The sequence below is a fragment of the Myotis lucifugus genome, unplaced genomic scaffold (genome assembly GCF_000147115.1).
Source record: "Myotis lucifugus unplaced genomic scaffold, Myoluc2.0 scaffold_10, whole genome shotgun sequence".
Taxonomy (NCBI): Eukaryota; Metazoa; Chordata; class Mammalia; order Chiroptera; family Vespertilionidae; genus Myotis; species Myotis lucifugus.
The window spans coordinates 11440771-11468559 of NW_005871058.1; the positions used below are offsets into that span (position 1 = coordinate 11440771).

At 38.3% G+C, this 27789-nt stretch overlaps 1 protein-coding gene across 4 annotated transcripts in view; it reads right to left on the bottom strand.

Moving 5' to 3' along the window:
* The window catches only part of LRP6 (LDL receptor related protein 6), a 129156-nt gene that overhangs the window by 51729 nt on the left and 49638 nt on the right, over positions 1 to 27789 (bottom strand). For 2 of the 4 annotated variants that reach the window (XM_023750037.1, XM_023750035.1), the window contains exons 2-6: positions 22277 to 22474; positions 12391 to 12587; positions 10361 to 10492; positions 6998 to 7394; positions 4937 to 5108 (exon numbers count right to left, since the gene is read on the bottom strand). In XM_023750037.1, coding sequence (XP_023605805.1) covers positions 4937 to 5108; positions 6998 to 7394; positions 10361 to 10492; positions 12391 to 12587; positions 22277 to 22422 — 1044 coding nt within the window. In that variant the 5' untranslated portion in view covers positions 22423 to 22474. The remainder of the gene's footprint in view (positions 1 to 4936; positions 5109 to 6997; positions 7395 to 10360; positions 10493 to 12390; positions 12588 to 22276; positions 22475 to 27789) is intronic. The other 2 variants (XM_023750038.1, XM_023750036.1) reach the window with 2 other exon arrangements.

Below are 27789 nucleotides of genomic sequence, written 5' to 3' on the forward strand. Positions count from 1 at the left end.
CAAAAATATAAGTCTTTGTTTTACTATGGTTGCAGATATCAAAAAATTTCTGTATGTGACACGGCACCAGAGTTAAGTTAGGGTTTTTCAAAATGCTGACACGCCGAGCTCAAAAGGTTCGCCGTCACTGCAATAGGACAACTAGGCACCTATCATAAAATGAATTGGAGTGGGAATGCTATGCAGTAAAAGAGAAACTAAAATTATGCTCACAAGGAACTATTCCTCTTCTAATGTTCCAGGCAATAGCTAAATCAAGGAGCGAATCAGAAGTTATAAGACAGACAAATAGATATTATTGGGGGTTGATTAATACACTTCATAGGACATAAAATATAATTTAACAGAAATGGCACTTAAAAAAAAATATATATATACCCATGGAAATAACATTTCAGTCATGCAGAATCTCACAGGGGTGACAAGTAAAGAGAAATGCTTTGGACCAAGTAGGGGAAGTAAGGGGATGCCATGCACCTGTTTAAGAGAGCAGGAAGGGCAATGACAGTGCTGCATTTTAAGCCTTTTAACCTGGTTCAAAGTAAATGCAAGTGATTTTTTAATATGAAGGGAAAGCATCATAATTGCACTAGATCATTTTATTTTTTTTCAAGAAGTCATGCTTAGAATATTAAACATTTGCAGTTACTAAGTTCTTTTACAGAGAGAGCTAAGAATTGCTATTGTCACCAAAGCTTTCTAAAATCTGAATTGCACAGAAAAACTATAAAATTGAGAACAGATTTTCAGAAAAAAGGCATTATAATAAACAGCAACATCACCTTAGTCAATTATACTGAACTAGGGGCTCACTGCACGAATTTGTCCATCTTGAAAGGAACTGTGGGCCGCATGGCTGCGGTGGGCACAGGGGTGGGTCTACTAGGCCCATCCTCCGCGCCCCTGCCCGGCCCCTCCTGCCACAGCCCCCTTCCCCCCCCCCCGTCCCCTCTCTGCCAGAAGCCTCGCTCCCGCTGCCACCGATCCCACGCACTGATGGCGCCAGTTCTGCTCACACCCGCTGCCAGTGCGGAGGATTTGGGGCCTGGGCCAGCAGCAGGTGCAAGCGGGGGCCGGCACCATCAGTGGGTGTGAGTGGTAGCTGCTGCCCTGATCACCCTCAGGAGCAGGGGGAGGTGGAGAAACCCTCAGTGCAACAGATGTTTTTGGCAGTGAAACCTGACCAAGAAAAATGAGAATGTTAAGACACAACATGTTTCTGCCTACTGCAGGATCTCATAAAGCAGAAATGGAGGCTTATTTCAAGTTTCCCCTATCAGAAAAATAGAAATGATTCTTTCTGTACATGCTTTAATATTTATTATCAGGAAGCCCCAAAACACTATATTAACACTTGGGTGGAGAAAGGGCGGGGGAATCCAGTGCAGACAAGTAAACCAGAAGTTTGTTCATAAAAGGCAATTAAATATTAGCATAATGAAGCAGCATAAACAAGTACCAGCATGTACCTTTTAACTGACACATACAGATAAGTAGTCACTCTCAGGTGCCAAGTAAGGAAATCAGACATATCCTCACAGATGCATTCTTATATTAAAGCACAGGCCAATATTATGACTGTCTTTCAAAAAATTTGACATCATTAGCAATTCCTTGTGTCCCCTCATCCCTCTCTACAGAAGATGGTTATAAATCTCAGATAAACCTATTTGTTCTTTCTGCAACTCTGTATAATAAAAATCGAATCTGAAACCCAGAGCTTCCCATTACTTTTCTCTGGTTTCCCTAATCCTTAGACCCAGTCCCCCAATATATCCAACATTTGGTTATCCTCCCTTACAAAAAAAAGGAGAACCCGACCTAAGGAATCTCCACTGAGGAAGCAAATAGCAAATGTACATTCTGAGCTTTTCCCATAAGATCCACTTGAAACACAAGATTTACTATGCCTTACAATGCTACACAGTAATTTACCAAAGAACTATCTTCTCTTCCCAAATGTACTATAAACACATATAGGGCAGTTTGATCCCAAGTAAACTCTAAATCTTCCAGAAAAGAACATGGCTATTAAATCCATAATTTGATATTTTCTTATTGACCCAGGAAAAAAAAGCAGTTTTCACTCTTGGGCATGACAAAAGTTAGGAAGCTTTCTTAAAAGGATGCATCTAGAGGAGAGCATGTGACCTAGACTAGGGCCAGGTCAGTACTTAGGATCAGCTGCTACATAACAAAGGCTAACAAATAACCTTCTAGAAAAAGAAGCATTTTAAAAATTACATATCTTTTCAGAAGTTTTCAAGTTCAGTATAATCCATCTACTATTCCGTAAAGCAAGATGAAAAGCCAGTGGTGGCAGTTGCTCCTATAATCACTACTAGTCTCAGGGAAATTAACAGTTTTTCTCCCCCAATTATCTAAGATTAATTTAGGTAAAGAGCTGCACTCTTTCCTTAGTTTGCCATATATCAGCAATTTTACACATCATCCTAAATTCAGAAGAGAAAAAATAACAACACCAGCTCTTTATTTCCCAAATGTGTCTGTGAAAAGAAAATGACAAAAGCATTGATGCTCCATTAGGGAAACTTCATCAGAATCTCCAGGGGACAGAATAAGGAGAGGTGTGTGTGTATATAATTTAGTGGAAGTTAGATGTACAATTAACCCCAAATAACCTGTCAAAAAGGGGACAAAGACAAATAGAAGCTGTGTTCTAGCAAAGCTGGAAGAAGAGAAACAGATCTAAAAGTTAGGTTTAAAAATGTTGGTACCACTCAAGGAAGAAGTAAGTGAGGGAGCAAATGACACTACCATATACACCTGTATACAATGTATAGCACAGGAAAACAGACAAAGATATCAGAATAAATACTAATTTTAAGATCTACTGGATTCACAGCAAACTAAGAAAATAATTCACATTTAATCAGTATTACATATTGTTATGTAATGTGTATTCATTTTTATTCTTTTTTAAAAATATTTTTAATTGATTTCAGAGAGGAAGGGAAAGGGAGAGAGAGATAGAAACATCAGTGATGAGAGAATTGATTGGCTGCCTCCTGCATGCCCCCACACAGGGGACTGAGCCTGCAACACAGGCATGTGCCCTGACTGGGAACTGAACCGTGGCCTCCAGGTTCATAGGTCAACGCTCAACCACTGAGCTACACCGGCTGGGCTTCATTTTTATTCTTAAACACTATCACTCAGAATCTCCATAAATTCTCATTTCTTTACGTGAATCCCTCCTGAACTATTTGTGATTTTGAATAAATTTCTATATCTAAAGTGCTAAAAGTGACCTGAAATGGGAAAGCTAAAAAAAAAAAAGTAAGACCAAATATGGAATTTAAAAAATCCCTACAAAATAAGAAATCAAGTGTTCTTCCCTAATTATGTTCTCTTCCCTTATGTACAGACATTCTTCTTGGACACATAAGCTTTAAACTTTTTCGAAGAGTAGTTAATACCTATACAATCAGGGATAGTCCACAGCTGATCAACAATACACACTTGTAAACTGGTTGGGAATGGGTGTGCAATTTGTATTCAGGCCAACCAAGTGCAGCTAATAGCCTGTCTGAAAAGTGAACCCATAACCTTTGTCTCATTAGCACTGTACTCCAGCTGTTAAAGATTGAAACACTAACTTGGATTTAAAGGGTGGGGGCAATAAAACACTAACAACAGGGAGAAAATTTATATAGTCAAGTCTACGAAAAATTTTCTATTAATGGAAACCAGCTGCAAGAATAAGAGATGCAGTTTTCAGTATTTGAGCCTGGTGGGAATACTGATGGGATTTTTCTATTCCAAGTTTCCGTTCTGAAGTGAGGCCCTTCAATTCATTATTCTCTCAGAGTCCCTGGAACTCCTAAGAATACCTTTCTGAAATAAAAACTCTAGATCCCAAATTATCTATGTACTAGAAAATACCTGCTGTGGCTTTGAAGAGACATTCAAAGTGATTCTTGATATGAAAAGTCATGCATTCCTCAAAGGAATAGTATGATCAAAACTCTGTTTTAAATATGCAATCCATAAGATTTCTAGCACAGCTTAATTCAAAGCTGTGAAATTTAGACTTCATGCTCAATATTAAAGATATAAACCATTTACAAAACACTGAAAAAATACTCACCACTAGTTGTTTCCACCATACTTCTATTCTGATACTACAATTTAATTCTATCACCTATATATATAAAAGCCTAAGCGACAGTTACAACTGGTTAACAGAATGACCAGTCGACCAGTTGCTATGATGACGCACTGACCACCAGGGGGCAGATGCTCAATGCAGAAGCTGCCCCCTGGTGGTCAGTGTGCTCCCACAGCCAAACTCCCGTGGCGGGCCAACTTCCTGTGGTTCCTCCCCCACCCCCTAACCGCCCACCCCCCACCAGCCCCAACTGCCCCAATAGGGACTGGGCGAGACGGCCCTGATCAGCCCCGACTGCTGGCCAGGCCGAGGAACCCCACCTGTGCAGTGCACGAATTCATGCACCAGGCCTCTAGTTTGGTAAATATTTTCCCCAAGCTTTGGTTAATTAATCTTTCTCCCCATAGTTCATAATCAACTTAACAACAAAAAGGCTATACACACACATGGGCTTTGTTTTCCTGACATGACTACCAGCTTTTGCAGTACAGATCTTATATAACATTTGTTTTGTGCAGAAACTGCCCCTAGGAAATTTAGGCAGTGGCTTTTACCCATAATGAAGAAAATCATTCATATAAGTGATATGAAAGATGAATACCCATTTCTCATACTAGTATAACTCAGAAATCCTAGATTCAGGTGCATGAAAACACATTAATTCCTAGAATCCTAAAGGTTGAGCAAAATTTCTGTAAAAGATTCCTCTAGAACCCCAGACAAAAGGCAAGAATATATGCATCAAATTACCGTAACTCAAAACCATTATAAAACTGGTTCTAAAATGAAAAGCAAGAAACAAACCTCAATTTTGTCTGTTTTGGCATCTCCCCAGTATATTTTGCCTTCATCATAATCCAAGGCTAAACCATTTGGCCAACCAAGAGAAGTGTTAACCAACACTACTCGGTCAGAACCATCCAGAGCTGCTCGTTCAATTTTGGGGATTTCTCCCCAGTCAGTCCAATACATGTACCTATAGAAGTACACACACAAAAAAAAAAAAATGAGCTAAAAACAGATAATAAACTATAGCTTTCAGATATACTAAGGTGAGATCGACCAGTCATATCACACTGATGTCATCAATTAACACCATAGAAGGGGGAGAAATAGCACTTAAACGAGTATGTTTAAGGCATTTATACTAGCAGTGTATAAGCTTGAAGGGAATTTTCATATCAAAAGTGTTTTCTAGAGCCCTAACTGGTTTGGTTCAGTGGATAGAGCATCAGCCTGTGGACTGAAGGGTCCCAGGTTCGATTCCGGTCAAGGGCATGTACTTTGGTTGCGGGCACATCCCCAGTAGGGGGTGTGCAGGAGGCAGCTGATCAATGTTTCTCTCTCACTGATGTTTCTAACTCTCTATCCCTCTCCCTTCCTCTCTGTAAAAAATCAATAGAATATATTTTTTAAAAAGTGTTTTCTAGAACTGATAATAAAAATGCCTTCCAATAAATAATGAGATTCCATATTTAGTTATGTTTTTTCAAAATATTCTGTGCTCCTTCCAATAAATAATCCTCTCTTTTTCTTGCTGGCTTGTCATTTCTGACACAAACAGGTTACCCCAGTAGTAATAATCTACACTAATAAAAGAGAAAGATGCAAATTGACCGTACCTTCGTGACGCCCACCAGCCAATCGGGAATGAGTATGCAGATTAACCCAACAAAGATTATGGGTTAATTTGCATACACAGGTGCTGAGCAGTCGGGGGCGGGGAGGGGCGGGGCAGGACACTTGTGTCGTCGTCATGGCGACAACGCAGGCATTCGGCACCACCCCAGCCGCTCCAGGCCTCTGGGCAGCATGGGAAGGTGGAAAGGCGGCTCCAGCCGGAGTCAAGGCGGTGCCGGCAGCCAGGGGGAAGGAAGGCCCATTCTTGCACAAATCTTCGTGCATCGGGCCTCTAGTCAGTAATAAACAGAGTTCTCAAAATAACAAACTCTCACTGTAGTGCCAAGTGATTCTTCAGGCCTTTGAGAGTTTAATTGGCTCTAAGGCATTGGTATATACAGAAGTGTAAGGATTTGCCACTATGTTTGCCCTCAGAATGAATCTCATAGTTAACAAATAACATTGGTGAGTATGTAGAAAACTTTGCTTCCCTGGACTATGGTCAGGATGTTATGTCACAAAAATAAAAATAAGCCCTGCTGGTGTGGCTAAGTGGTTGAGCATCAACCCATGAACCAAGAGGTCCGAAATTCAATTCCTGGTCAGGACACATGCTCGGGGTTTCAGGCTCAATCCAGTAGGGGGCGTGCAGGAGGCAGTCAATCAGTGTGTCTCTCTAATCCATGTTTCTATCTCTCCATCCCTCTCCCTTCCTCTCTAAAATGGATAAAAATATACTTTTTTTAAAAAGAGGGGGCATGCTCTTCGTAACTTCTTCCTTCCTATAAAAAATAAAAAAGACTGGGAGTCAAGCTGCATGGCCTGACAAAGTTTTAAAAATAGAGTCATTTATATATTTGAAAATATATGACATAAGATATGTTTTTACCACATCATTCCAGAAGTACTGAAAATGAAATGAAATTAAATGAAAGGGGAAGAAAAAGAGTTCTGAAAACTATTTCTTTTAACATTTTTCATGGTCATGATGCAACCTAGACAAAATCTGCAGCCAACACACAAAGTCAGCAAGCATGGACTTAATTTAGAAAGAAAAAGTATTCAAAACATTCAAGGGAAAAAACTAGCAATTCTTTAACTTGATATTTTATTACAATCACTATATACCAAAAATGGAAAGCCATTTATTGGAAACCATACATCAAATTGTTTTTGTCAATATAGTTAGGGACCTATAGAAAACAAAAATACCAGGCAAAATGTTCTATTAGCAAGGCTTCTTACCCAACCATGGGGTCTAACACAATAGCCCGGGGTTCCTCTAAGTCCTCCGAAATCAGTATCTTCCTCATGGTCCCATTGAGCCTTGTTACTTCTATCCGATCAGTGCCAGTGTCTGTCCAATAAAGATTTCGGGCAACCCAGTCAACAGCAATACCATCAGGATGTGCAATCTGAGCAGTGACCACAAACTGACTACCAGATCCATCTATGAATGAGCGGCGTATGGCCCTCACTTCATCATCAGTCCAGTAGATATAGCCTTCCACAGGATCATAATCTATAGCAATGGCATGACGGATATCTTCTAACTGTAGAACAATGTCTGTGAAGTCTGGTGTATCCAAAGAAATGCGTCTCAAGTCTGTCCTTCGAGCTAAAAGCAATAATTCAGTGGCACCTAGAACAAAGTAGAATAAATGAGAAGGAAAAAATAAAATTAAAACACACAAGCAAAATTTAGCAACTCTAAATAAAGAATGTAGAATTCCTTTAGGAATTGACACGTAGTATAAAAGGATACTAGCATCTATTTAAGGTGAAAATGAAAAGCAATGCAGTGAAATAGAAATAGCTTGACTATGAGGTGAATCTCTTTAATGACTGAACTCTGGTTTCATTCATTATATGCAGCCTCTGGGGGGCTGCTTAAAGGTATAATGAATACTAAGTAAGTAGTGACTAAGAAGTTAAGTAGCTAAATATTAAAGGAGGAAGGAGATAGGATATAGGTCCTTTGTTCAAAAAGTATGCTTTTGCCAGGGCATCGTGGCTCAGTGGTGAAGGTTGACCTATGAACCAGGAGGTCATAGTTCCATTTGCGGTCAAGACATATGCCTAGGTTGTGGGCTTGATCCCCATTATGGGGCATACAGGAGGCAGCCAATCAATGATTCTCTCTCATCACTGATGTTTCTATCTCTCCCTCTCCCTTCTATCTGAAAGCAATAAATAAATGAATATATATACACACACATATATATACACATACATACACACACACACACACACACACGTATATATATATATTAAGTATGCTTCTTAAAAAGGTAAGGAAATCTAGAACAAGGTCTTTTTGTGATTGATAAAGATATTCTAAAATTGGATTGTGATGGTTGCACAACTCTGTAAATTTACTAAAAATCATTGACTTGTACACTTGAAATGGCTAAATTTTATGGTATGTAAATTATATCTCAGTAAAGCTGTGGACAAAGCTAACTATAAGATAATGCCTGGCTGAAGGAAATAGCAACAGAAGACAGAGGGAATCAGATAAATGTAACAGTGGTTAAAAGTACGAGTTGTGGATCTGCTAGAACTGAATTCAAGTAGCTATACAAACTTAGACAAAACACCCACTCTCTCTAAGCCTAGTCACTTTGTCTGTATCTCACAGGGTTGATTCGAGCACTCAGGAATGTACTGAACATAAAAGTACTCAATAAATATTAATTAATATATTATTATTATTATTATCATTAGAAAATACTTTCAAATTTTTATTTCACTGAGTTTTAAATCCAATTTATTTATGAAATATTTTAAACTCAAATTAGTATTCCATAAAAATACAGCAGAGATTGAGAATATTTATAATTGTTCAAGTAAATCACTAGCAAAAAGTCATCTAACTATAAAAGCTAGTAAGAAAATTGACATCCAAAAGAGTGAAAAAAGATTCCTAACCAAAGCAGTAAGTGCAAAGGAAAATACTAGCATTAAACTGACAAGAGTAAAGCTCTCAGCATCAGCTTTTTAAATGTAGAATTAATTGTAAATGAACTCTGTCTTGAAGAAAATATAGTCCTAAATGCCATAGCAGGCATCAAGTAGGAATAACTGCAAAATTTACTGCCTTTGCTCTATCAAAAGGAGGCAGCCCAAAACTTTGTAAGCAAAGAAGTTACAGAAAGTTAAGCTGTTAATTTAAGCAAGGTGATCAAAACAGAATAGTTAACTTAAGGCTACTACAGGTCAAATATATATCTGAATTTCAAAATAGTTGTTAAACATGTACCCATTGAGGGAGTAGACAGACCACTATTGCTAAAATAAATCCTGTTTTAAAGTCAGGCTACATATTTTTAAACAAAAAGGAAACATTACAAAAACCTTTTGTTTTAAATTGAAACCAAATTACTGTTTGCCATGGAAACCGTCTGACAAGAGTCAGCCAGCTTCACCTTTGACTATGAGGATAATTTATCAATGCCAAGTCATGACAAATATCCTGTACACCGGCTCAATTCCATCTCTCTGACTCCATGACCCCCCTGCCAGGAACTCTCTAACTCACTCTGAAAATAAAGGCTTCTGCTTTTCAGAGTTAGATAAAGAAGCCACTGCTAAATATAACAATTTTCTTACCAGGTCTTGCTGGTGGCTAGAGAACCAGATGGTGATCCATAGGGGTGAGATTAAAGAATAACATTCAGATTAAGAAGAATAAGAGAAGAACTGGTATTCTCCCCAAATCAGAAGTCCCCCGAAATGTCCTAACCAGTATACCTCTCCAACATGCCCTCTCTCTATGGAGCAGCAATTTTTAGCTTTTTTCATCTCATGGCACACATAAACTAATTATTAAAACTCTGAGGCACACCAAAAAATATATTTTTTGCCAATCTGACCAAAAAGTATAATTTTGATTCATTCACTCCGAACGGCTATTGTTGTGTTGGCTGTTGTCATTTTTTAATTTGACAATCTAAGGGAAAAGAGGTCAGTGACCTGACTAAATAGTAACGTACTGCATGTTTTAAAAATTCTTGCAGCATCCCGGTTGAAAATCACTGCTACAGAGAATTAAGAAAGGAGAAGAGGCAGTGTAGTTGCTATGTATAGAGAGAGGTTGCTTTAAACAATACAATATGAAACTTTTTCTTCTTCTGAAAGCACTTCTCTGTTATTAAAAGGCAATTAAAAATATCATTCTTTTTCAGACAATATTATCTACCCCCATGACAGTCTTTACAGTTAAAAGTTTAATAAACATATTTTCCTTGCACAGAGGTTCTTTATGTACAAGTGTTACCTATTGTTAAAAACGTACTTTTTATGAGAATACTCATTTCCATAGGAATCAATTGTGACATAAATGACTATAAGAGTTGATAGAAAAAAGAAATAGCACCTAATTGTTTTCAAAAACAGCATGTTAAAAATACTAAAATAATTTTTAAAATAGTTTGCAAGAGGCAAAAAAACAGAAAACACTCCTGTTATTTAACCAATTATGAAGATTAAGTAACGAGTCTCCTGAAGCACTCTACTATATAGAGCTTATTATAGAGAAATAAAACAAATCATAAAGAATTCCAATTGCTATTAAAAATGTTTCCTTCTTGGAGACCATGTTCTTACCATCTTTGCAAGTTTTTCCATTCTCCAGGAGTTTGACCCCAGTTGGGCAAGCACACTGATAAAAAGGCTTGACTGGAGACATCAAACACAAATGGGAACAACCACCATTATCAATTCCACATGGATTTGTAGCTGTCAAGTATAAATCACACTGATTAATACCAATGATTATAGATGACCTCTCTCACTCTAGGTACACAAAGGTTAACAACCATAACATGAACAACTCTGATAAACCAAATTATTACCAAATGCCATCCAGGTGCTTGACTACTAGAACATCTGCAAGGAAGGGAGTTAATCAGTGAGAAGTTATTTAGCATTCAGTATCCAAGAGGAATACACAGAAATAAAGCAGGAGGTCCCTGCCCTAAACAAGCTTACAATCTAGTCGGTAAGCCAAAATTAACAAACTAGAAAACAATATAAAACCATGAAATTAAAGCCTATCTTGCACATTATAGACTATGGAAATAAGTATAGAGTCAAATGGGAAATAAGTCATTAGAGATTAAAAAAACAAAAAAGCTTCATGGAGGATGTAGGACATGACAGGGGCCTTGAAGGACAGGAAAGAAGACATTTCAAGCGCAGTGAAACCATAATATAAAAGCTGGAAGTCTGTAATTGGGAAAGAAAATAAGGTGAATAGTCTAACTGGAAATTAAGGTTTCTGTTGATTAATAAGAACTAAAGTTGAATGAGCATGGAGAATGAGAACAGACTGGCAGAAGGGACTGATAATCAAGAAAAGTAATTCCAATGTAAAAAAAAAAAACACTTTGGAAAGATTAACATGGAAAAGATACGCATATGGATTAAAAAAGGGAATTTGTAGAATCTATGAAAAAAATAGATTTAAATAATATTCATAGAAAAAAATCAGTAAGATAGAAGCCAACAAAATATGAAAGATTAAGGAAAGTAATATCACAGATAAATGCAAATTCTCAAATTAGTAAAACACAAAGTACCAACAGTGCAATTAAAAAACAACAACACGGAAATTCTCTTCTGAGGGCTAATCATGAGAATAAAAAATTCATACAAATGACTAAACATTTTCTTTTTTACAAAAGAGCAACACATACATTTAAAAGCATTTCTAGGGACTCATAATCACAAGATTCCAATATAACAAATTCAACATTTAACTATGTCCTGCCTAAATCAGTGGTTCTCAACCTTCCTAATGCCGCGACCCTTTAATACAGTTCCTCATGTTGTGGCGACCCCCAATTTCATTGTTACAAATTGAACATAATTAAAGCATAGTGATTAATCACAAAAACAATATGTAATTATATATGTGTTTTCCGATGGTCTTAGGCGACCCCTGTACAAGGGGTCGCGACCCACAGGTTGAGAACCGCTGTCCTAAATGGAAGGAGCTAATACAAAGCAATGTATAATCTAAAAACTCTTCATTTTTGGCTATGGAATACAATCAGACACATGCCAAATATTTATTTACACACAACTGCCAAACATTTAACATTCTCAAATTCCTTCAAATCTAATTCTATCCCTTTTGTAAATAATTGTTGTAGGCAGTCACAGTCCAACCATTGTAAAAGTTGACCAAAAAACAAAAGCAAAATTAAGATAAAAGGGGATGGGAGTGTGCACAGAAAAGTTTCTGTAGGTATTTTATTCAGCAAACTGAGGTACTTAAATTTACCAGTTAGATTAACAGAAGATTCCATTCAAGAAGAGTTTGTTTTTAAACATATTCATAGGAAACATCAAACACACATTAGAGAGACATAATATGAACAAGAAATACATTTGTGTATGAGCTATCTCAATTTCTTATTTCCCTCTTCTCCACCTCTATAACTCTAAATCCAAAAAGGGACTGAGGTCATCTGTAGTGATAGATATTAGGCTGTTGTTAACCTGAATTATATTTTGATGTTTTCCCTATTAATTCCTCCCTGCTACCATGTCCTCCTGCTTCTCAAGAACGCCAGACATCACAGTGCTTCAAAGTTATTCCAACTTGCAATTTAAAAATCAAGATCACTTACCATTTGGCTGCCTCTGTTGGCTGAAGGCATGTATATCCATGGGAGAGAAGATGTTAGAATGGATTTCACGCAGACCCTCGCCAGTGTACTTGTTGCAAGCCAAAATGGAGTGTGTATTCCAGTCAGTCCAGTACAATGTGTCCTCAAATAACGTCAAGGCAAAAGGATGAGGAAGGGAACCTTTAACCACTGCCTGCCTAGTAACACAAAGAGAAAAACTCATATATTTCTAAATTTTATTATTTTATCAGAATTTCATCTCTCCCATTAAATGGTTTTGTAATCCACATTAACACATACAAACCCTGAGTAACACACACTAGTATCTTAAGGTCAAATACACCTGTGAAAAATAAGTCACATAGTAAATTCAAATATATTTTCATAGTGTCCAAGACCCCCAAACCAAGTACTTCAGAATGGTCCCTAATTTGGTAGCAGCCCCCAGGTTCACTAGAAGCTACCAGACAGAGAAGCCCAAATATTAGCACTGCTATCAATTCCCATCTCTGAATTCACATCTTCCATCCTTCCACATAATTCATCTCATTGCAGGAGAAAGGTTGGCAAAAAGAAAAATCCTATGGTTGGCACTGGGAAGCAGTTTTAAATAAGCAATAGGGCCCTAACCAGTTTGGCTCAGTGGACAGAGCGTCGGCCTGCGACGGAAAGGTCCCAGGTTCGATTCCGGTCAAGGGCATGTACCTTGGTTGTGGGCACATCCCCAGTAGGAGGTGTGCAGGAGGCAGCTGATCGATGTTTCTCTCTCATTGATGTTTCTAAGTCTCTATCCCTCTCCCTTCCTCTCTGTAAAAAATCAATAAAAGATATTTTAAAAATAAATAAATAAATAAACAAACAAACAAACAAACAAGCAATAGGTTTTTTCCCTTCTTGATGTGGAAGGACAAAGAACCTAAGCCTGTTTCTTCCATCACTTTGTATGGTTTCGATAACTGAAAGTAAAAACATACACATAAGGCTAAAAAGGCGTTCTGGTAGAGCTTTCTCTGGAAACCCGTCTAGTCCAGCACAAGATCATCTCAGCTGGCTTTCGGCTATATGATTTTTTAACCTCCACAAGTCACGTAGCAAAAAGGAAGTCCTGCCACTGGCAGAATGTGTTCATGAGATAAAGCAGACCTAAAACCTTCACAAGCAATCTATGCTATATGAAAGAAAAGGTAGACTGCCTGATTAGTACTAAAGGCACAGAACTTTGCAGAGTGTCATGGAGAGTGATATAATTAATAAATACTCTTGAATAATAAAAAATGTTCTGAGCCAAAATAATATTAAAGAAAATAAATGCTTTGACATTTTCATAATATCAAATATAATAGTTTCATAAATAGCCCAGGGAGAGAAAAAAAAGGGGGGGGGACAGAGGGAGCGAGAATATAAGCAACTGAAGATAAATAAAGAATATCACATATTTTAGGGAAGAAAATTCAATTTTTGGTCCTTGAGGTTATTTGATGATCTGTAATATCTAAGAGACTACCAGTAAAATAAATTAAATTGAGACAAATAAAATAATTTTTATCTAAGCAGAATTAGCATCTGTTACTGCACATGAAATGGGTCTAGCCTAAGGTGTTTTACATTTAGGGCAAATTTTTAAAAAACTGAATACACAATTAGCATTACAAGTTTAGCAAACAAACTTTTTATTTTAGAACCTTATATCTACTCTACCAGCCCAATCACTGCAATTTTCTCCTTTCATTTTTCTTATTTCTCTCTTCCCTAGCAAATTACTTTTCCACCTCATTTCCCAAAAAGAAATGTTACAATGTCCTCCACTTTTTAAATGAACAGCTTTAAATTCACTACAGTGATTATGACATTTACAGGAATGATATCATAGTTTAAGTCCAAATTTAAATAGACCTACATATTTCATACTAAAGTCTTTCGGAATTCATTATGGTAAGATATAGAGAGAGAGTTCTGAGAAGTTGCCAAGAAAGGCAAGTAACACAACTGAAAAATAATAGTAAAAACTAAACTACTCAGCGCTTCATTAACAATCTTTAAAAATTGCAAATTACATACATAATGATTTTTCTTTTATTTATACTTCCCTGGATTCTGTCATCTAATTTCTGAGCTTCTAATTTTAATTTATATTGATTTTTGACAGGTAACATTTCACTTACTGATAGTGCATTTTAAAATGGAGGTTTTGATCTGTTCTATGATATCTTTCTAGGAAGTTTCCTATGAAAGGCATTACTCTGTTCATCGTTTGTTTTTTTCTTTATAACATCTTTTTCTTCAGCTCTACTGAGGTATAATTCACAAATAAAATGGAAAGATATCGCGGTGTATGTAGTGATAAGATATACATATAAATTGTGAAAGGATTCCCCCATCTAGTTAAACATCATATCTCACAATTTTACTTTTTTTAGTTTGTTTGGTGTTTAAGGTTCAACTCTCTTAACAAACTTCAATTACTAGTATATATAATGCAGTTAATCAATTATAATCACAACTAGAGGCCTGATGCACGAAATTCGAGCAAGAGTAGGCCTTCCTTCCCCCAGCTGTGGGCACCAGCTTCCCTCTGGCACCCGGGACCCGGGCTTCTCTCTGGCTGCTGGCAGGCACCAAGGACCCAGGCTTCCCTCACAACCCTGGCTTTTCCCGGAAGGTCGTCCGGTCTAATCAGCATATTATGCTTTTATTATTATAGATGTTATACAGGGGTGGGCAAAAATAGATTATAATAATAAATAATACAATAATTCATAAACAATAATACAAGAATAAACTATTTCGTATACTCACAACTATAAACCTACTTTTGCCCTCCCCTGTACATACATATTTTTTAAAATGTTAACATGTCTTTACTGATTTTAGAGAAAGAAGAAGAGGGAGAGAGGGAGAGAGAAACATGGATTGGCTGTCCCTATATGCACCCTGTCTGGGGATCAAATCCACAAACAACCCCAGTATGTGCCCTGTCCTAGAATCGAACCAGCGACCCTTCAGTGCAAGGGATGATGCTCAACCGAGTCACACCAGCCAGGGATGACCACCCCTGTATTAAAAATTTAATTCCATTAAATCCTCAGACCTTTTTCATCTTATAGCTAAAAGTTTAAACCTTTTTACCAACCTCTATTTCCCCTACATCCTAGCCCTTGACAACCAGTTTTCTTCTCTTTGTTTCTATGAGTTTGACCTTACTTGTCCTTCCTTCTGATGGCTGAATAATATTCCATTATGCCTGCCTTTCTCTAGCTGACTCATTTTTACTGAGCATAATTCCCTCAAGTCCCATGTCCTTCCTTCTGATGGCTGAATAATATTCCATTAATGTATATGTACACCACAATTTATCCACTCATGTACTGACAGATAGACACTTAGGTTGTTTCTATGTAGTATTAGTTATTGTGAATAATGCTGTTATGAACATGGAAGAGCAGATATTTCCTCAAATTTCTGTTCTCACTTCCTTTGAATATATACCCAGAAGAGGGATTACAGGATTATACGATAGTAATATTTTTTTTTTTTGAGGAGCCTCCATACTGTTTTATATTCTGTATGTACCAATATAAAATCCCACCAACAGGGCAAAAGGTTTTCCTTTCACCACATCCTCACCAATGTTTATCTCTTGTCTCTTTGATGATGGAAATTATGAGAGGTGTGAGATAACTCACTGTGGTTTTGATTTGCATATCCCTGATGATTCGTGATGTTAAGCACCTTTTCATTTACCTGTTGGCTGAATATAGGTCTTCCTTTAAAAAAAAAAATCTACGTAGTTCCTCTGCCCATTTTTTAATGACATAGTTTGTATTTCTTACCATTGAGTTGTATGAATTCTTTATATATTTTGGATATTAGCACCTTATCACATATACAATTTACAAATATTTTCTCCCATTGCACAGGTTGCCTTTTCATTTTGTTGGTTACCTTTACTATGCTAAAGCTTTTTAATTTGATGTAGTCCCACTTGTTTATTTTTGTTTTTATTGCCTTGCTTTTGGTGTCAAATCCAAAAAAAATCATTGCCAATACGAATTCAAGAAGCTTTTTCCCTGTTTTCTTCTAAAAGTTTTAGAATTTCAGACCTTAAATTTAAGTATTTAACCCATTTGAGTTTCGGGTCCAATTTCATTCTTTTGCATGTGGCTGCACAATTTTCCAAACATGTACTGAAGAGACTATCCTCTCTGTTGTATATTCTTGGCTTATTTTTTGTAAATTAAAATTGAGCATATATGCATTTGTTTATTTCTGGACTCTCTATTCTGTTTCATTGATCTATCTGTTTTTATATCAATACCATAATGTTTTGACAATAACAGCTTTGAAATATAGTTTGGAATTATAAAGTATAGTGCCCCCAACTTTGTTCTTCTTCGTCAAACTGCTCTGACTATTCAGGGTACTTTGTGGTTCCACACAAATTTTAGGGTTGTTCTATTTCTGTGAAGAATACCATTAGAATTTTAATAGGTTTCTGTTTTTGATTACCTTACCATGAGGCTTACAAAAGGAAATCTATCCCAGCAGGGATGAGCACAGACAGAGCAGTCAGAATCGCCCATCTCTCAAGTTATTCCTGAAAGAAGTCTATTTGCCTCCTTTGAAAGCTGCTGTCTAATGCTCAGGCTTCTATTTTAGCAGATATCTAGAGGATGACTTGTAAGCCTTCTGGTAGACCAAAGAAGCTGGCAGACGCAACCTCCATCCTAGCTTACTCCAAACCTCCATTATCTCCACAGATTCAGCTTGTACACATATCTAGTGCCCCAGCTTTTTCCATGCTGCCCAAGTGATGAGGCCCTAGACAGCCTGCCTCTGAAAGCCCATAAGACTTACATCCACAAGTCCCTCAGGACTGTAGCAAGTAATGAAGCAGTTCTTAATGGGTATAGAAGAAGCAACCCCTTCTGCAGCTATATATCCACATCCAACATAGAGGGAGCAGGTAAAAAGCCCATCTCCAAATTTCTCCCTGGAAGGGCCCTGGCTGTATACTTTTGCAGCTGCTGCCTGGGAGTCCAGCTTCCAATCAGCCTTCATCGAGGTGCTATCCTCCACTTTGAAATGCATGACCGGTATTGGCACAACCTCAACTACTGGGAGCCAGCCACTAAGACAACAAAAGGTAGCTTGGACAATCACAAAAGTCTGAGAGACAACCAAGAGCTTAGGGCAGGCTGATTGATAAGGTTCATTTCCTAAACAAGATGACTCTGTCAAGACTGGAAAAGGTGTCTGTTTTATCTAATGTGCAGAAAGCAAAGAGTCAAAGAAAATGAAGAAACAGGAAATATATTCAAACAAAGAAAAACAAAATAAAACTTTAGAAACAAACCTTAATGAAACAGAGGCCCATGATTTACTTGATAAAGATTTCAAAATAACAGTCATGAAGATGTTCACTGAAGTCAGGAGAACAATGCATGAACAAAGTGAAAATTTCAAGAAAGAGATAAAAAAAATAAGAAAGTATCATACAGAAAGATCACAGAGCTGAAGAATACAATAACTTATCTGAAAACTTCAAATAGAAGGGTACAAAAGCACAATAGTTCAAATGTAAGGAAGGATCAGCAAACTCAAAGTCTAGGCAGTGAAAGTCACCCAATCAGAGAGGCTAAAAAAAATACATAAAGATAGCTCAAGGGCCTTATGGGACACCATAAAGTGGACTATAATTGCAATATAAGGGTTCCAGAAGGAGAGGCTAGAGAGAAAGTGGCAGAAATATTAATGGAAGAAAATGGCTAAAAATTTACCTAACCTGGAAGAAAAAAATAGACATCCAGAAAGTTCCAAAAACTATTCATTCAAAAGGTCACACACCAAAACACATTATAATTAAACTAGAGGCCCGGTGTACGGATTTGTGCACCAGTGGGGTCCCTTGGCCTGGCCTGCAGGATCAGGCCGAAACCCAGTCTCCGGCATCCCCTGAGGGGTCCCAGACTGCGAGAGGGCGCAGGCCAGGCCAAGGAACCCCACCAGTGCACAATCGGGGCCAGGGAGGGACGCAGGAGGTTGGCCAGCTGGGGAGGGGCCACGGGAGGGCTCTAGGGCATGTCCAGCCCGTCTCGCTCAGTCCTGATCAGCCAGACCCCAGCAGCAAGCTAACCTACTGGTCGGAGCATCTGTCCCCTGGTGGTCAGTGCACGTCATAGCGAGTGGTTGAGCGGACTTAGCATATCAGTAGCATATTATGCTTTGACTGGACACTTAGTATATTAAGCTTTTATTATATAGGATTGTCAAAAGTTAAAGAGACTCTTTAAATCAGCAAGAGAAAAACAACTTATTCACACAAGGGAACCCCCACAAAGCTACCAACAGAGTTTTTAGCAGAAATGTTACAGACCAGGAGAGAGTGGCAGAATGTATTCAAAGTGCTGAAAGACAAAAACTGCCAAACAAAAATATAGTAAGTCCTTATTTAATATCTCTGATAGGTTCTGCAACTTTAAGTGAAATGACATCTAATGAAACAAATTTTACCACAGGCTAATTGACATAAACAAGAGTTAAGTTCCTATGGTATCTCATCAATGTTATAATGAAACCACACTGAAAGAAGTTATTCAAGGACCCACTGTACTCTACCCAGCAAGCAAAAGCTAAGAGTTCATCACAATTCGATCAGCCTTACAAGAAACATTAAAGGAACTTCTTGCAGCTGAAACAAAAGAACACTAATTAGTAACAGAAAAACATATGAAAATTTAAATTTCACTGGTAAAGACAAATATACGGTTAAATTCAGATTACTCTAATGTTGGAATAGTGGTGGGTAAATGTGTTAAAAGACAAAAGTAGTAAAAAATAAGTACAATGTTATTGTTAATGAATACACAAGGTAAAAAGATGTAAATTGTAACATCAGAAACATTAATGTGGGGGAGAGTAAAAGTATAAGACTTAAGTATGCGTTCAAAGTTAAGTTGTTATCAGCTTAAAATACTGCTATAAATAAGATGTTCCTTACAATACCTTAAGTGGGACTTAATCTTGACACTTCTGTTTCTCATGTTTATGTAAAATTAGTTTTCCTGAACTTTTATAAAAAAGTGGTGGTCAAGGTAGTTTTTCTAACTTTACAGAATTCAGTCTTCTGTTGCTTTCATGTAATATTAAAGACAATGGAAGCTTCCTTTCTGAGATCTCCAGCTATTCCTCTATCTTTACTGAACTGTATCTTTCCTTTCCCTTTCATTCCTTTTCATTTTCCCTAGTCTTCTCAATTTTGATGATACTATTCTATTCTATTTGTTTCCACTCAGTGTGGTATCCTGCTCTGGTAGAGAACTCTAGCAAGTCCATTTCAAGAATTCTTTGGAGCCAGACTGCTCTATCCTTTTCTGTCTTTACCATGGACACACTGTACTTGCCTGATATTAGAGTGGGCAACCCCCACCCTCTCATTTCAGCTGCTGCTCTTAATATAGTCCACCACATTGTCTAGTAAATCATTGGGGCTATTTTGGAGGTCTCCTGCATTTAAGTTCAATGAAACATCCTATATAATTCACCCTCCCCCACTTATTCTTGCACAGATAGTAATACTATGGAGGTCTGTAGCTATTAGTGGTCTGCCCTTTGTTGCTTTTATTTCTGGATGCTTGAGGTTTATTTATTATATGTTTTTGGATTTGCTATCTAGTTTCATGGGTTTTTGTATGGGTATCTGAAGGAGTCAAGAAAACTATGACATGGCCACATTCAACTAGTGCCCCTCTCAAAGCCAAATGTTAAGTTCAAACACAACAATTACCTATATATATATAAAAGCCCAGCAACTGGAACAGTGGCAGAACGACCAGAATGACTGGTGGCTATGACACACACTGCACCAGCCAACCAGCCTGATCCAGGCCCCGACTGCCTCCCCTCCCCCAGGCCGGCCTGGCCCCCAATCGGCCCCCAACACCACGATCAGGGACGGGGCCTGCTGCCCAACTGCCCACGGCCCCACCCCCCAGCCGGCCGCGCCCCCCTCCGCCCCCAATCGGGGCAGGCCAGCTGGACCTCACCCGTGCACAAATTCGTGCACCAGGCCTCTAGTGTTTATATATTCATGTTTATATACTTATTACTTTTTTGACATTTATTTCCAACTCGAGGCCTGATGTACAAATTCGTGCACCAGTGGGGTCCTTCAGCCTGGCCTGCGGGATTGGGCTGAAACTGGCTCTCCGACATCCCCCAAGGGATCCCAGATTGTGAGAGGGCGCAGGCCAGGCCGAGGGACCCCACAGGTGCATGATCGGGGCCAGGGAGGGACGCGGGAGGTTGGCCAGCTGGGGAGGGACCACTGGAGGGCTCCAGGGTGTGTCCAGCCTGTCTCGCTCAGTCCGGATCACCCAGACCCCAGCAGCAAGCTAACCTACCAGTCTGAGCATCTGCCCCTGGAGGTCAGTGCACGTCATAGCGAGCGGTTGAGTGGCCTTAGCATATCATTAGCATATTACACTTTGATTGGTTGAATGGCCAACTGGACAACGGGACACTTAGCATATTAGGCTTTTATTATATAGGATTGTTTTTAAACCACCTTGGCTTAAGTTATTTCATTCATTTTTTAAACAAGGCAAAAAATACTCTAATTCCATGACTATAAAAACATTATCTTAATAAATTATTTAAATCTTTCCTGGTTTTCAATACTTTTAAATGCTTCCTGATTCATCATTCAGATACTTACAAATGCTTACTCTGAAAAATTCCTTCAACTGTACCTAAGGCTCCCTAGATTTTTGTTGGAGTCTTAGAATGAGACCATTAGAAACCTAAATAATCATTCAAACACAAGAATGTAAATAGGAAGTGTTATAAAAATCTGAACATGAAAAAAATAAAATAAAATCTGAACATGATCAGCCTGGCTGGCATGGCTCAGTGGTTGAGCGTCAACCTACAAACCAGGAGGTCACAGTTCAATTCCTGTCAGGGCATATGCCAGGGTTGTAAGCTCGATCCCCGGGGTGGGGCATACAGGAGGTAGCTAATCAATGATTCTCTCTCATCATTGATGTTTCTATCTCTCCCTATCTCTTCCTCTCTGAAATCAATAAAAATATATATTTTTAAAAATCTGAACATGATCAGAGTAGAAATTCCATGTTTATGTATTCCTTGATTACTGGGTGTAGTACATATGCACTAGGTTTTCTCCTAGTCCAGGAGTCAGCAAACTACAGCCCACTGATGCACTATATGTGTTGTAAATAAAGTCTTGCTGGAACATAGCCAGGCCCATTCCCTTATGTATTATCTATAGCTGCCTTCACACCACAATAGCTGAGGTAAATAGTTGCAACAGAAGTCATACATAACCCACAAAGCCTAAAATATTTACTAACTAGCCCTTCATAGAAAAAGTTTATCAACCACTGTCCAATGTGGAGATTTCCCAAATGAGCTTCCATATGCAGTTCCTAGGGGGCCTATGGGGAATTCTGAGTAGGATGACTCTTTGTTGTATTGGGTGTCCAGCACATTGTAAAATGTTTAGCATGCCCCCTTGGAGCTACAATGCTAATACCACTCCCAGGCCTCATGTTAATCAAAATTCCCCCTACATTTCCAAAAACTCTTGGAGAGAGAAGTACTATCTCTAGTTGAGAACTACTGGGGAAGTAAATTAGCTCAGAGTAAAGGAGAAAATATAGTTCATAAATTCTAAATGCTACCAACAGATGAGAAATACAGTTACATTTTGAGAACAAACTGAAAGTACATTCTTCTTCCACTTTGACACTTAGCAAAAGATAAACTAATTTCTTCTTAATAAAGTCAGGCTTTATAATTTAATGACTATATCAAGACACATGGTGTTTAAGCAAAGGTTAAAAGTAAATTTATAAGGCAATCTTACCGATCTGTTCCATCCAGATTTGATTTGTGAATGAAATTAAGTTTTGCATCTGCCCAATAAAGCTTTCGTTCTTCATAATCCAAAGTCAATCCATTTGGCCAGTAAATTTCAGTGTTTATTATAACAAAGCGACTTGAACCATCCATTCCAGCACGCTCTATCTTTGGTACTTCTCCCCAGTCTGTCCAGTATATGAATCTAAAAATCACATAAACAATAAACCCATGACATAAGCAGGTTCACAGCAAAGTATTTCATAATTATAACTATTAGATAAAGAAAACTCAGGAACACTCAAATTAAAACACCAGAAATTATCAAAATTTTAATAATCTACCTGGTAATAACTGATTGAGGCAAGCATAATAAAGGATGCAAAAAACATCTGATCAAAGTTTACTGGGAAAAATAATGTTTACACTATCTTAATATACCTCCCCACATTACCTATTAATGACAAAGAGGAAACGGGTAACTTTAGAGAAAATAAGCTTGGTGGGCACCACCTTAACCCTGCCCCAAAATGCATAGCCTAAACAAATTTATGAAAATAACAGAGAAACAAATTGAGGAACATTCTGAAAAACAATTATCAAGTCATGAAAGTCAAAGAAAGGCTGAGGAACCATTCAAGGATATTAAAGGAAAATAAAGAAACATGGTAACTACATTATTAAGTGCATGATTCTAATCGGTTGGGGAAATGCTATAAAGACATTATTGGGAAACCTAAAAAATCTGATGGACTGTCAAATTACATAATAGTAATGTACTAAAGTTAATTTCATATATATGATCACTGTACTATGGTTAGAGTATACAAAATTTCATTATGCTATTTTTGCTTCTACAGATGTGAATATTTTTCAAAAAAAAAACATGGAACCTGGCCCATGTGGCTCAGTGGTACAGTGTCTCACAGAAGGGTCACAGGTTTGATTCCTGGTCAAGGGCATGTACGTAGGTTGCAGATTCGTTTCCCAGCCCCAGTTGGGGTGCCTGAAGAAGGCAATCAATCGACGTGTCTCTCTCACATTGATGTTTCACTCTCTCTCTCTCCCTCCTTCCCTTCTACTCTTTCAAAATTCAATGGAAAAAATATCCTCGGGTGAGAATTCACAAAGAAAAAAAAAGAAAATCTTAATAGTCTCATTCCAGAGGAAAACATTTGCCCTTGATTTAAAGGCAAAACTCTTAATATGTTATATTTCAATCAAAAGCATTTTTTAAAAGTTAAATGAGGTATTATGAGCTAGACATGAGGTACTCAATTAATGTGTTTAAATGCAACTGAAATTCAGGTATAAATTTTACTCAAAAAATAGGTGGAGCCCAGCTGGCATGACTAAGTAGTGAGCATCAACCTATAAACCAGGAGGTCACGGTTTGATTCCTGGTCAGGGCACATGCCCAGGTTGCAGGCTTGATCCCCAGCGTGGCAGATCAATAGAAGTGGCAGATCAATGATTCTCTCTCATCATTGATGTTTCTATCTCTCTCTCCCTCTCTGAAATCAATAAAAATATATATTTTTAAAAATAGGTGGAACTGTAATACTGGAATGATTCTACTTATGCATACTGGTATTTCATATAAAGTGCTTACTCAAATGACAGGAAGAGAATATCAGGTGGGGAATAAACATACTTTCTAACTACAAGGTATTATGCGAACGGTTTTGCACATTACCTAACTTAAGCCTTATAGCAACATTATAAAATACTAGACACCCGGTGCATGAAATTCGTACACCGGGGGGGTGGGGGGGGGGGGTGCCTAAGCCTGGCCTGCACCCTCTCGCAGTCTGGGATCCCTCTAAGCCAGCAGTGAGTCATCCCTGCGAAGTCCAGGACCCCTTGCTCCTTACCGCCTGCCTGCTTGCTGCTCCTTACCACTCGCGGCTCACTGCTCCTTAGCACTGCTGCAGTGGCAGGAGAGGCTCCCGTCACCAGCGCTGTGCTCGCCAGCAGTGAGCCCAGCTTCTGGCTGAGCAGCGCTCCGCCTGTGGGAGTGCACTGACCACCAGAGGACAGCTCCTGCGTTCAGCATCTGCCCCCTGGTGGTCAGTGCGTGTCATAGCTACCAGTCGAACAGTCGAATGGTCGCTTAGGCTTTTATATATATAAACGAGAGGCCCGGTGCACAAATTCATGCATGGGTGGGGTCTGGCCGGCCCACCCTGATCGGGGTCCATCAGGACTGACTGGGCCAGGCCAGCCAGGGGGAAGGGCCACGGGCAGTTGGCTGGCCAACCCCGCCCCCTGGTTGAACTCCCGGTTGAACTCCCGGTCAAGGGGACAATTTGCATATTAGCCTTTTATTATATAGGATAGATAGAGATGATCTCCATCACCATTATTTCAGATTTTTAAAAACTCAGAAAAGTTACCAAACTGCTCAAAGTCACACAGCTAATAAATACAGAACAGAAATTCAAATCTGTATGCCTCAGATTCCAACACTTATGCCACAGATCAGAGCCTTGATTTGTAAAGGCAAAGTGCTCCCTAAATTAATGATGATAATTGGATAATGTCCAGAATGAGGGGAGGGGGAATTAGATTCATGTAAGATAAAACTATATAAGAGGCAATTTTAGACTATGTTAGAATTTCTGGGTTTTTTTATTCTTAGAGCAATATAAAGACTTTTAAAATTGGAGGTGAAATTACTAGCTTGCAGGGAAGGGGAAGCAGCTGGCTGCAGTATAAAGACTGCAGACCACTAAAAAGAATAGAAACGCCAGAGCTCCCAAAATGACTCTGCAAGGAGCTCAGCAAATCCTCTCCCCTAAAACTAATGAAAAAATAGAGAAATATTATCAAAAAGAACTAAAGTCTCTGAGAATCGATCAAAGGACATACAACAAAACAAGAAGCATTTATTCAAGAAAATCTACCAAATCACAGTAAGTAATGTTGTATTTCAGCTAGAGATTACTAGCATCAGCATCCATAGTACTGCTGAGTTTGTGGCACAGAAGTTTTACTCTGAGCAGATACGACAGGCCAAAAAGATTGGCAGTTAACTGGCCCTAAAAGAGGGGACTGCCTTTATTTGGAGCACTTATGGAATATTGTCAAAAACAAGAGTGCTCTCTCAGTGGCAAACAATCCCAACAATAGTGGTCAGGAAAGACAACAAAATGACACACCAGACAGAAATTTAATAGGGAGATCCTTGGTAGTCAGGAAGGCTATTGCATGCACAAGGCGGCTTCTGCTCAAGAGACACTAAAGAGATCAACCAAACACTAGTCTCTGGCTGAACGTAGGACAAACTTTAAAACTCCTAAAATTTGAAGACATTCCCCAAACCACAAACAGATTCAAAGAAAAATGATGAAACAATTATTGGCTCAAGGCATTTAGGAACAACCTCTAATCTAGTGGTTCTCAACCTTCCTAATGCCACGACCCTTTAATACAGTTCCTCATGTTGTGGTGACCCCCAACCATAAAATTATTTTCGTTGCTACTTCATAACTGTAATTTTGCTGCTGTTATGAATCGTAATGTAAATCTCTGGTATGCGGGATGTATTTAGGTGACCCCTGTGAAAGGGTCGTTAGACCCCCAAAGGGGTCGCGACCCACAGGTTGAGAACCGCTGCTCTAATCAATCATTAACAGACCACTAAATTATAGTGCCCAGGGACAATCCCTAGAAAGCCAGGCATAAAAAAAAATTTTTTTTTAAAGAAAAAAGCTGTAGCCCTTCAGTAAGATAAAAGTTTCCTTCAAATATTTTCTTTGAAATTCCAAATTGTAGCCTTCCTTCTCTTCTAGAGCTTTGTTGGAGAAGCAGTTTCTAGAGTAATTTTCTTGTTTTGGTTTGGGTGGTTTTTTGTTTTTTTGCTGGCCTTTACTAAGTCTAATAAACTTTTAGGGTGGTGGGGGTGAAGTTGAGCAGTAATTTCAGAAGCAGACATTGAGAGGAAAACACATTCAAAAGAATTAGTTGAAGCAAGTCATTAAATAAAAACAATAGCAAAGCAACAAGCCAGGGAGGGCTCAAAATCCACACATGCTATAAGGACATCAATTACCTGTCTGAAGGTATTTACCTCAAAACCTCCACTGCAACTGAAACAAGGACATTAGGATCTGGGTTTTGCCACTCTAGTAAACCAAGAAAAGGAGGAGGTGGAGATGGAAGAGAAAGGAAGCAAAGGTGGCAACAGCAGCAACAAGGACCACAAGCAATCCATTCCAGTGAGGTTGAGGGCAATAACAATGGCTAATACAGTTTTAATTAGTTCATCCTTCTTTAATCCATAGTTTTACAAAAAAGCACTGGCAGCAGTTTTAGGAGTACCTTTTGCCTCAAGTCACTGAGAGAGTACAAACAGTGGTGAATATACCACTGTCCCAGGTCAGTGAAGGAACCACTACCAACAACAACCAACAACAGATTTAGAGTGTTATTCCTGACTAAGATTCCAAGTCTGGTTCTTCTACCATTTAAGAAACTCTATGAGTAACCCAATGTAAGCTTTCAAAATATTTTTTGTTTAAATTAGAGGGATTTTTATTGCTTAAAACTATGAACACTAACACACATTTTAGATAGAAACAGCATCCCAAAGCATTACTTTAAAAGTTTTAAACTAAGTTACTTCAACTCTTTTGTGCCAGCAATGCCTCGTATCTTAGAACTCCTCCCACCCACACCATCTTACAAATGGCATGTTTCAAAAGTCTCACAGCTCTTCCCTCAATCTACTGTGACTCCTCCTCATTAAGGGCCAATGTCAACATTCATGAGAACGACTGGTAGAAAACTGTCAGGTATATCACATCCTGAACTGCCATCTAGACACTTACCTTAAAGAGTATCTTGATAAAAACTGATATAAAGGGAACAATTCGTGACAGATTTGATATTTATGTCACCATAAACATGAAACAAAGAGGTGTAAAGGAACGGAAAACCACTAAACTGCTTCATCTACACCATTATAATTTAAAAACTCAATAATCATCAATACATAATGACCATGAGATAATCGGTTCTTAAATACTCAGAAACTAGAATTGTACATGTAATTAACAGTTATGCTATGGTCTGAATGCTTATCCCTTCAAATTTATATGTTAAAATCATAACACCCAAGGTGATGGTATAACCAGGTCTCGAGTGATTAGGTCATCAGGATGGAGCCCTTATAAATGGGATTAGTGCCCTTATAAAAAAGGGCCCAAGAAAGCTTCCTTGCCCTTTCTACTGTGTGAGGTTACAGTGAAAAACAAACAAACAAAAAACAGCTATCTAGGAAGCAGGCCCTCACCAAACAACAAATCTGCCAACGCCCTGATCTTGGACTTTGCAACCTCCATAATTGTGAGAAATAAATGTCTATTGTTTATAAGCCACCAGTTATATTTTTTATAGAAATCCAAACAGACAAATACAAGTTATCTTTAACACAATGTTTCTAGATTGTGCACATCCTTCCGTATACAAATATACTACTACTACTACTATTACTAATAATAATAATAATAGTGGTAG